The sequence below is a fragment of the Myxocyprinus asiaticus genome, chromosome 33 (genome assembly GCF_019703515.2).
Source record: "Myxocyprinus asiaticus isolate MX2 ecotype Aquarium Trade chromosome 33, UBuf_Myxa_2, whole genome shotgun sequence".
Taxonomy (NCBI): domain Eukaryota; kingdom Metazoa; phylum Chordata; class Actinopteri; order Cypriniformes; family Catostomidae; genus Myxocyprinus; species Myxocyprinus asiaticus.
Genome location: NC_059376.1, coordinates 2,005,339 through 2,017,043, shown reverse-complemented (window position 1 = coordinate 2,017,043; position 11,705 = coordinate 2,005,339). Strand labels below are relative to the sequence as shown.

Here is an 11,705-nt window from a genome sequence, read left to right as displayed (position 1 = left end):
TCTAGATATCAGTATTGGCATCGGCCTTTGAATACCCATATCATTCAACCACTACTACTAAACCAAAGTGCTACTTAGTGCTTAACACAAAAGTCTGAATATCTTTGAAAATTTCATGTTATTAACCTGGCAAACTTTGGCAAATCCAGTGATTATTTATTTAATCCTTAAGTGCTTGTTGTAACAACCCAGTAAACTGTAAAAATTACTTTTTAAAAAAATACAAAATCCAATTGTGCCCTTGAAACCCTGAAGTTGCATAAGGTCAGTCAATCAGATTACATCTTACTAGATCAAGAAAGAGTCTTCCAGTTTTGTGTCAGTGCACAGACTGTGGACGGTCCGTGGGACCTGAGACTACTCATGGGTGAATGTGTGTAACTCACAGTGACAGACAGATCTCCAGTGCTGGCACTCAGTGATCTATTAATGGTGCAGTGGAAGAGCTGGTCATTATGGAATGTGATGTCACAGAGATCCCGGCCAATCTTCACTGAGTATTCCTCCGGCGTCAAGTCTAACTCGCTCGGACCTTTCTGCTCCACAACCAAAGAAAATACAGTTTGTTACACTTTCACTCACACAAATCATTCATACAAACATAGAGCAGGAACATTCTTTTGCATATCCTTAAATATGCAAAACTTAACTTTAGGATGAGCACAAATGCAAACACACCTCACTGGAATTCAACCTTCCTTCCTTCCTCAGTTCTTTGGGAGAGAATGAAAATAACACACCCTCACTCTTCTGTGCCTGTTAGGAACTTCCTGTCTGACTCTCAGATTCTAAAAACATCCAGCCACACAACACTGGACTTCATGTTCACATCTGTGTGTGTCAGTGCTGGGGAGGAACTAACCACCAGTAGTGATGCTACTAACTTAACTAAATTTTTTAGTAGCGTGACAGCAGTTCAGCTGTTTTACAAAAAAAGTAACTTTTTAGGTAAAAAGCTTTGCATTGCTATTTTTGATGTAACACTGTATTGCAAGAGAGCAGAGATGACAATTAAACATGCTTGCCTAAACTATCCTTTCTCATATGTAGCTTTAAGGCCCCGGCACACTCACAGAGAAGTTCTTCTCTGTTCTTTGCTCAGAGCCAAAAAGAAGTTCAAAGCAGATGAGCAATGACATTCTGTTTGCGAACTTTCAAACACCGGCCACACCGCTGAGGGAGACTTTTAGAGGAGCATTTAAATATGAGGACGCTCAAGACTACATGAAAAAATAATATAACATTAAAATGTGTTGTCAATGACTTCATGCATCATTCTATGAGTAAAATTCACACGATCAGTTAAAGAAGCTGTTTTAGCCACTTAATGATGAATTAAAGTAATATATATGCAGTAGATAATGTGTAATTTGTAATGTTTACATTTTGCATTCATGGCACTAATGAACTAACACGATAAATGTGGCCATATTATGTGCCGATTACACTCTGTTATTGTCGTTTATGATGACACTGATACTACTGCAAAAATGGGTGTATAAAAGAGTGTTAATGGGTAGAATACAGACAAAAGAATGATGATTAAAGGCATATTTTTGGGCAGATGGGTGAATGACTTTCGGCTGCAGACGCCACATGAGTGAAGCAGCATATCAAACAACAGAGTGAAAGGGCACTTAAGAGTATTTGAGTAGATTTGATTCCTTTTGTAGACTAATTAAAAAAATTAAAAAAATCACATGACATGTTTTTGGAACGACCAACCTATGCGAACAATCATACAGATGTTGGTAAATTTGCACTCACTCGTTAATAACTCTACAAGCCTTTGTGTTCATGTTGACTGATCTTAACTGACTGAACCGGAATCAGCTGCTGGCTTCACAGTAGGTGGAGCTCCAGGTCACACCTATCGATGATGTGGACCAATAACAGTAAGAAGTTGTTTAACAGCGGTAAGTAGTTTTCCGGAAAGTTTGCGCTGGCAAGCTGTTACGAACCACCAAAACAAACACAAAAACAGATTTGGTTTAGAATGAAATCACACGTTCGATCTCCGCTTTCGTAGGAAGTGTGCGGGGGCCTTTAGGAAGTCCAAATTATTTTATTGAATTGGTTTGTTTGGACAGCTCATGTAAATGAACCGGATCTAATAAAAGATTCATCAATTCATTTGAAATCCTGCACAGATGTCCTTGTGTTGTATCACTGTTTTGGACAAAGTTTTATACATTAGGGAGTTTCTAGCTTTATTAGTTGTATTTAGTGTAAATGTACCTGTTCAAATGCTGTTTCATCCATTGAGGTCCTCATAGATTGTGAGACAGATAACTACTGCTCTGTCTGAATTATGCATATCATCTGATAGATATGTATTTATATAGACATTGCCTCCTTAAACAGCATCAATGTAGTAAGCTATTCTTTATTAATAACTTATAGTGTACCTTTTCTAAAGTGGGGCTTAAACTATTCTTAGTTCAGTCATGACACTCTGCATGGTGCAAGACAATAAGTCCTTTGACACGAAATGTATTAGCCAAATCAGCTTGCACACTCCATGGCCCAAACTGATTGGCCCTTTGACATGTAATCAGTTAGCCAATCAATTTGCATGCTCTTTCTTGGTCTAACATTTAAATTGCTCAGTTTTTTGCAGATAAGCCATTTTCATTGCAGCACACTACAAGAGATTTTTTCTTTGAAACCCTCCTCCTCCCCAGGATCACCTGTCCAGATCTGCTTCAAGAGGATTGTATGTATTTCTAATTGTACAGCAGCAGTGTAGCACAACTAGTCCACCACAACTAAACCCTAACAACGTGTCATATCTGTAATAACACCCTAAATTTATTGTGAGAGTTGTCATAACAGAATTCTACTTAAACTAATTTAAGTATCAGTTTCAGTATCTTTGTAAAAGGGTGTGTATGCTACTTATTTTGTAAGTCAGTATTTTTTGTTAGTTTTGTTCTGGTAAAAATTTCGTAACATCTTTAAAACAAGACACTTTTACTCGAGAAACTTAATTGTGTAAGCGTAAGTGTACGTTCAGAGAATATCTCTTGATTAGGATTGGCATATTTTTGTTGTTTGTTCTTTTTCAGCAGTTACTCACATTGATGATGAGTATGAGTGGTTCTCCTGGATGATGTTTAATGAGTTTTTCTTTGTTTGCTGTATAAAACTGCGGATCTTCCATATAGTTGAAGCGGAAGTGTTCGGCGTGAGGCTCCTCGTCTTCCTCCAATGCTTGTCCAGATGGAGATGAGCCATCTCCTCTGTAGAGCACATCATTGAGGTAGAAGTGAGCTGTGGTCTGCTGGGACTGACTGGCAGCAGGAGACTCGCACACTATCAAAGTCGGTAACACACACGAGCAGTTCTGCAGAACATATGACAAACCACATCAGCACGACTCAATGCATGAACATGTGAAACATCAACACTTTGATTTCTCATCAATAAGATAAAAACATGTGAATGTACCGTCTGTCCAATTCCAGACACCTCCATTATGACAGACTGCACCAGATGAAAACCATATCCAATGACTGATATATTGCGACCACCACTACAACACACACACACAGCAGATGAGTTCAATATTATTGTATCCTACAAGATCCTTAATTTGATCTTCTATTTTCAGTGTGACGAATGAAACGGGGGTGCTATGAACTACCATTTTAACATCTCTTTCTTGACTAAATATTTGATCAGACTGCCAAAAGATATAACATTTTTATACAAAATTGGATTTGATATGCCATTTTTAGACACAAAAAAAGATAATAAGCACTGTAATAAGCAGGTATATAAACATCTTCGTAATATAAACACCTTAAAAACCTCTGATGCAAACCGGAGGTAAATTTGAATGGTTTCTGGAGACTCTGTGGTCTATTTCTTCCACATTATAATGTAATTTCAATTTAAATCAATATGTAATGTCCATTTATTTGTTTATTTCGCATATTCTGTAGTCGTGTAATAAGAAGGTATTGAAAAACCATACAGAACTCCAGTGCAAACCGGAGGTGGTGTTCAACTGTATCAACTTCCAAACAATTTAAACACAAATCCATTTAATTATTTATTTTGCAAGTAACCGTGTAGTAAGCAAATACTTGCCAAATAAAAGTTGGTCTTTATCACAAAATATTTTAATCATAAAATACAAGTACTGATCGCCAGTTTGAGTTTATTTTGCAATAATGACCAGTTGACTACATTATCCTTTACTTATTACAGAGATGATAACTGGGTGTCACTCCATGATTTAAAGTATGCAGTAAGCATTGTGCTAGTATTCCTTTGCAAACATAGCCAATTTGTATGAAGCCTTTTTAAATGGAGTGCCTGCTTTATAATTGCTTACACTTTTGCTTGACTATTCTTTGTCTTTGTTATTTGTTTAACAGATTTTTGCACTTTGTTGTGTTACCTGAGGTAGCTTTTGTTGGGTTTAATGTTGTTGATTACAGGGTTTTTCTCATATGTAAATGTAAAGTTTGGTGAACCTCTGTGGCATGGCCTGCCATCATACACCACACACACCGACACACTCTCTGTGACAGCGGGCACCGCTGGGGGCATCACACACTTGATGACATCACTGGAGTGCCTGCAAAATCATACAGGAAATACTGCTGTCATACTGCTGAACAGATATACATGATGGGAAATCCATATGCAACACCATACAGAAACACTCACATGAAGATGGTGCAGTTTTGAGTACTGTTGACCTTGACATTAATAACAGATCCAGCATCCAGAAACTGGCCCCAAATGGTGAGTCTGGTTCCGCCAGCGAGGGGGCCCTGCCTGGGCTTGAACTCTAGAATTCTGGGCTCCTTTGACATGGAAGAAAGAAAACATCCATGAGCACTTTAAAGTTAACATGAATTGGAATTCACAACCCATTTTACTTCTGTAATGATGACATATTTCCGTATAATGAGCTCTTTTTTGGAACATGGCGGCTGGTTTCTAGTTGGTCTAAGATGTTGGTGACCTGGTTGAGCTGGTAGAGCATCTTGGACCAGCAACAAACCAGCTTGACCACCTCAAGTTTGTGTGCCCCGTTTTTTCTCCAACAGGGACCTTGACCAAGATGGTATATCAGGTCAGCCTGGTTTCCACCAGTTGGTAATTTGGTTGGGTTATGACTTTAACCAGCTTGAACCAGCTAGAAACCAGTACAATGTTCCAAAAGCTTCACCACCTTAAGCTGATAATGACATTTGTTTCTGGCAGGTTTTACCTTGACCAAGCTTTTTCAGGTCTTCTCCAGCTTTGGTTAGCCATCTAAACCAGCTATGACCAGCTAGAAACCAACTAAAATGTTCCACAATCCCATTTCATCAGATTTTAGGTGGATTTTTATAAGGACTAAATTCAGAAAAAATATAAATTTAAGTATGCAGAAGTCTAAAACGTCTATGAAACTAAAACGTCCTGGTTACTTTCGTAACCTCCGTTCCCTGATGGAGGGAACAAGACGTTGTGTTGATGTAGTGACACTAGGGTCACTCTTGGGAGCCCTAAACACCTCTGATCTTTGAAAAAAGGCCAATGGGAATTGGCGAGTGGAATTTGCATGCCACTTCCCCGGACATATGGGTATAAAAGGAGCTGGTATGCAACCACTCATTCAGGTTTTGTGCTGAGGAGCTGAGACAAGTTCCCGGCCATTTCAGCGGGTAGTTCAGCATTGTGGCAAGAGGGACACAACGTCTCGTTCCCTCCATCAGAGAACGGAGGTTACGAATGTAACCAGGACGTTCCCTATCTGTCACTCACTCGACGTTGTGTCGATGTAGTGACACTAGGGGTCCCTATACAAAATGCCACGACTACTGAACGTGTTACGAGGACTAGCAATGCGAGACGGGCAGACCTCTGTGTGCCTCGTAGCCAGCACACCAGGCCGTCACGTAACCTCCCCCAATGCTTTTATGAGCATCGAACGGTCCTTCGGGAACAAGTCGACTGCCCAACAAATAGGGACAGGCTAGCCCAGCCGTGGCCTCTTTTCCTCTTTTTTCTCCCCAAAAAGAGTGGAATTTGTTAACCGACTGGGGGCCATAAATGTCTACGTCGGGGGGGTGTGGGGGGGGTGTCACTCCCAAGGGGAAGACACCGCGGAGACCACACCCCACCCAGAGAAGGGGGAGTATTTCGAGTGGAAATACGTCACATGGTCTTACCAAGTCTTGTCGGAAGTATGTCATGAGGAGAAGTCGCCTGGTAGGTCCTACCCAAGGGGGAAGGAGTTTCTACAAGCATGGTGACCAGGGGCAGAGGGGCCTCCAGGCATGTTTCGCTGACATAGAACGCCTGCAGGTCCCCTACTCTCTTGATGGAAGTAAGCACAGTCAGGAGGGCAGTCTTCAAAGAGAGTGCCTTAAGCTCAGCTGACTCTAGGGGTTCGAAGGGAACTCCCCGTAGACCCCGAAGGACTACAAAGAGGTCCCATGAGGGGATGAGACGCAGTCTGGAAGGATTCAACCTCCTAGCGCCTCTCAGGAACCTGATGACCAGGTCGTGCTTCCCTAAGGACTTACCATCCACTGTGTCATGGTGTGCCTCTATAGCCTTCAAGGTGGAGGGGGACAGCCACCCCTCCAGCCTCTCCTGCAGGAAGGAAAGCACCGATCTGACTGCACATCTCTGGGGGTCTTCGCGTCGGGAAGAACACCACTTAGCAAACAGACGGCACTTCAAGGCATACGGGCGAATCGTAGAGGGGGCCCTAGCCTGAATGATCGTGTCTACCACTGCGGGTGGTAGGCCACTTAGGTCTTCCGCTTCCCTTCCAAGGGCCAGACGTGGAGATTCCAGAGGTCTGGTCGTGGGTGCCAGATGGTGCCCCATACCTGAGAAAGAAAGTTGTTCCTCAGGGGAATTTGCCAGGGGGGCTGTCACGAGGAGCGTGAGGTCTGAGAACCACGCCTGGGTGGGCCAGTAGGGTGGTACTAGGCTCCTTGTCCTCCCTGACCTTGCACAGGGTCTGTGCAAGTAGGCCTACTGGGGGAAACACGTATTTGCGTAGTCCAGGGGGCCAGCTGTGTGCCAGCGCATCTATACCGAGGGGTGCTCGGTCAGGGCGTACCAAAGTGGGCAGTGGGAGGATTCCCGGGAAGCAAATAGGTCTACCTGTGCTCGACCGAATCGACTCCAGATCAGCTGGACCGCCTGGGGTGGAGTCTCCACTCTCCCCTGAGTGTAACCTGTCGTAACAGCGCATCCGCTGCGGTGTTGAGGTTGCCCGGGATGTGAGTGGCTTGTAGCGACTTGAGGCGCTTCGGTCTCCAGAAGAGGAGACGGCGGGCGAGTTGTGACCTGCAACGGGAGCGTAGACCGCCTTGACGGTTGATGTACACTACTGTCGCCTTGTTGTCCGTCAGGACCAACATGTGCTTGCCCTGGATCAACGGCTGGAACCTCCGCAGGGTGAGCAGTACTGCCAACAGTTGATGTGCCAACGCAGTCATGGGCCAGTCCAGGAGCCAGCGGCTGTGTGCCCATTGCATACAGTGCCCCAGCCTGTCTTGGAGGCATCTGTCGTAATCACGACATGCCTGGAGACCTGCTTTAGGGGAACCCCTGCCCGTAGAAATGCTAGGTTGTTCCAAGGGCTGAAGAGGCGGCGACAGATTGGCGTGACGACCATGCGATGTGTCCCGCAGCACCATGCCCATCTCGGGAATCGAGTCTGAAGCCAGTGCTGAAGCGGTCTCATATGCCTCTACCCGAGTGGTGTGGCAACCGCAGAGGATGCCATATGCCCCAGGAGCCTCTGAAAAAGTTTCAGTGGAACCACTGTCTTCTGTCTGAATGCCTTCAGACAGTTCAGCACCGATTGTGTGCACTCGTTCGTGAGGCACGCCGTCATCGAGACTAAGTTCAACTCCAAGCTGAGAAAAGAAATGCTCTGAACCGGGGAAAACTTGCTCTTTTCCCAGTTGACCCGAAGCCCTAGATGGCTGAGGTGCCTGAGCACCAGGTCCCTGTGTGCACACAGTAACTCACGAGAGTAAGCTAGGATCAGCCAGTCGTCGAGGTAGTTGAGTATGCGGATTCCCATTTCCCTTAGTGGGGCAAGGGCTGCCTCTGCGACCTTAGTGAAGACGTGATGGGACAAGTACAGGCCGAAGGGGAGGACCTTGTACTGGTACGCCCGGCCCTCGAAAGCAAACCGCAGAAAGGGTCTGTGTCGAGGTAAAACCGAGATGTTGAAGTACGCGTCCTTCATGTCTACCGCCGCAAACCAATCTTGATGCCGGACACTCGCTAAAATATGTTTTTGCAATAGCATCTTGAACGGGAGTCTGTGCAAGGCCCATTTCAGAACTCGCAGGTCCAAGATTGGCCGCAAACCACCGCCTTTCATTGGTACGATGAAGTAAGGGCTGTAAAACCCTTTCTTCATCTCGGCTGGAGGGACAGGCTCTATCGCGGCCTTGCACAGAAGGGTCACGATCTTCGCACGCAAGGTAGCGGTGCTCTCACCCTTCACCGAGGTGAAGCGGATGCCGCTGAACCTGGGCGGGCGCCTTGTGAACTGAATTGCGTAGCTGAGTTGAACGGTCCAGGTCAGCCATCGCGACGGGTTGGAAAGCGCAAGCCACGCGTCCAAACTCTGGGTGAGGGGGACCAAGTGGATAATCACGTCAGACGTACCGGCAGATGGAGCCTCGCGGCGGGGCGGAGCTTGAGGCGCCACATCACAGGGGCTCGAGGCCCGTGGCCGTGCTGAGTCCAGGGACATCGAAGAACTTACCTGGCTCCTGATACCCACCATAAGATTGGTCGAGGAGGGGGGAGGAGGAACATCGTCCCCGCAGTCTGTTGGAGCCAACCCGGTGTGGATGTGTTTGTGCCACAGCTGGGTGTGCAGGGGCGGGGGGTCCGCCGCTGGAGCACCAAACCTGCGAAAATGGGACGGTGGACGGCGATCGTGACAACGGCCGTGCACACCTGACATGTGACCCAGAGAACATGGAAACCACTCTTTTGTTGAATTTTTGGGTACCGCAGCCTCTTGGGCATGTGGCGAAAAATGAAACAAAAGATTCTCCTCCCGGCCCTCCACCGGGGGATGGAGTGGTCTGTCTACCAGCTCCGTAGAAGCGGATCTCCTCATCCCTGGGCGCTCCTGGACCACCAGGGTGGACATCGCCTGCCAGAGAGACTGCGCCGTGACCTACGTGGCCCAGAGAGCGAGGTCGGTCACCGAGCGCAGTTCCTGCATCAATCCCAGAACTACCCTCGTGCAGCTCTTTTAGCTCCTTGGCTTGGTGAACTTGCAGGAGAGCCATGGCATGCAGGACGGAGGCTTGTCCAGCGGCACCATAGGCCTTCGGGATCAGGCAGTAAAAGGTGCCCCCCCACGATCTTGTCAGCTCCTCATGCACCTCCGGGAAGAAAGGGACCGGGGCGGTGCATGGCCGTGAGCGGTGCTCTAGGCCCAGGAACTAATCATAGCCCGGGAAAGCATGTCCGTCATCTCCACATCGGCCTGAGACTGCTGAGGTGTCCGCGTCAGAGTGAACTAGCCCGCTCTCCGATGCTGCGCTCGATAACTCATCGTCTTCCCGGGCTCCGAATAAGAGGTAGAACTCGCCATGAGATGAGCCGGCGGTCTCATCCGAGAGCCTGACCGGGGCAAGCAAGCATGCTGGGGAATGGGAGGTCCGTGGGGGTTTACCCGGCGGAGGTGCTCCCATTGAGGTCTCATACCCGTAGGTAGAAGGACCGAGGCGGAGAGCCGCTGGGGTAGCTTGCTTTCTTACGAATGCAAGCCGCGACCGCAACATTGCCATGGTCATGTTCTCGCAATGAGGACAAGACCCATCCACGAATGATGTCTCCTCGTGGGCAGCACCCAGACACGTAAGACAGCGATCGTGGCCGTCAGAAGCGGAGAGATAATGACCGTAACCAGGAATAACACACAAACCTAAAGGCATCTTTAAAAACACGTTCCAGGTGTGCCGCTCTTTTACAATGAAAATATACTCTTTTTGTTATTCTGCTGAAATGCCCAGGGGCGTTCTCTGCACTCCACGGGTGCAGAGGGGGAGAAGCCGCTGAAATGTGCCGTAAAATCCAGCAGATGAGGTGAATGAACTCGCGGATGAATTCAGCTTCAATGAATAGAACCGCTCGGCTCTGAAGAGAAAATCTGAATGAGTGGTTGCATACTAGCTCCATTTATACCCGTATGTCCGGGGGAGTGGCATGCAAATTCCACTCGCCAATTCCCATTGGCCTTTTTTCAAAGATCAGAGGTGTTTAGGGCTCCCAAGAGTGACCCCTAGTGTCCTACATCAACACAACGTCGAGTGAGTGACAGATAGGGAACTGTGTTGTTATCACACAGATCTGTGTCTGTGTGGTCTGTGTGTTTATTTAAAGCATCATTGATCCAGTCACTAGACAGAGTGTCATAAACTGTTGGAGCGATGGATTAAACCACGCTGTAACTCAACAGGGAGGCAACATGTGGAGTGAATGGCAGTGCTACAGATGTGCAAATATAGCACATACTATCGTTTGAATTTGCTCTGTGACATTCCTAACACTCCACAGAAACACACACACAAGCGACATGACAACACATTCTGTGTTTGAGAAGATTAAAGAGTAGCTGAGGGTCAAGGAGAGGATATTAATGTGTGTGCGTGTGTGTGGGTGTGTGTGTAGGGCAGATGTTTCCTGCGCTGTGGGAGTGGGTTAAAGGTTTGAGGAAGAAGGTTTTGGAGGAGTCCACATCAACATCTCCTTCTCCTCAGGGAATGCTCCTTCCTCTTTCTCAATACTGAGCCTATTTTCTTGTCCAAAAACTGTTCTTAACAGTTCTGAGACTTTGGTGGGTTTGGGAGATTTGTGTTGTGTTTGATCACAGGCATGGCCCATGATGCACTTTCTACTCCTTTTGGCCAAGGAAATTCCATGATTTTTACATGATTTTTCCAGGCATCTGTGGGATACGAATTATTAAATACAAATTTATTCCTCAAAAAAATTGAAAAAATTAAAGTCACTAGAAATTTCCATGGCTTATTAAGATTTTTTCAATTTCATACATTTTTCCAGGCCTTGAAATCACAGTTTTAAAACTCCCTGATATTTCCAGGTTTTCCATGACTAACATGTAATATAGTAAAGCACAATCAGTGTTGGGTGTAATTGGATTACAAAATAGCTTACTAGTTACTGTAATCTAATTACTTTTAGACACAAAAGTAGTGTAATGCATTACATTTTTTATTCTTGTAATCAGATTAAAGGTACTGACTTACAATGAAGGTAATTACTTTTATGTACATCACTTGGGTTACAAAATATTTCTAAAACAATATTATTTATATGTCATAAAATTAAAATGTGAATTCACATGTTCTTATGTGTGTATGTCTGATTGCATTTCTGTGACAGCTGAATGGTGTGCAGCAAAGAACAAGGACAAAATAGATATTAATTTTCATTTGTTGAGCGAAAAATCAAAATAATTTTTGTGACAAGTGTTTTAGAATGTAACTTAGAAGTAATTAGTAATGTGATTACATTTTCATTGAAGGAATCAGTAAAGTAATCTGATTATAATTTCAGTTTAAATTGTTTGTAATTTGTATTGGATTACTTTTTTTAGTAACTTACCCAACACTTCAACTTCAAACGTATTTTTATAACGTAGCAATGACCATGTACATTCACAGCAGCCAGGATTT

The 11,705-nt window shown here is 45.3% G+C and overlaps 1 protein-coding gene across 1 annotated transcript in view; it reads right to left on the bottom strand.

Moving 5' to 3' along the window:
* Window positions 1-11,705, bottom strand: part of LOC127424005 (plexin-D1-like) — a 161,607-nt gene that overhangs the window by 69,335 nt on the left and 80,567 nt on the right. Inside the window, exons 15-19 of the mRNA XM_051668755.1 lie at window positions 4,681-4,820; window positions 4,409-4,588; window positions 3,451-3,535; window positions 3,080-3,346; window positions 387-536 (exon numbers count right to left, since the gene is read on the bottom strand). Of these exons, the coding sequence (XP_051524715.1) occupies window positions 387-536; window positions 3,080-3,346; window positions 3,451-3,535; window positions 4,409-4,588; window positions 4,681-4,820 (822 nt within the window). The remainder of the gene's footprint in view (window positions 1-386; window positions 537-3,079; window positions 3,347-3,450; window positions 3,536-4,408; window positions 4,589-4,680; window positions 4,821-11,705) is intronic.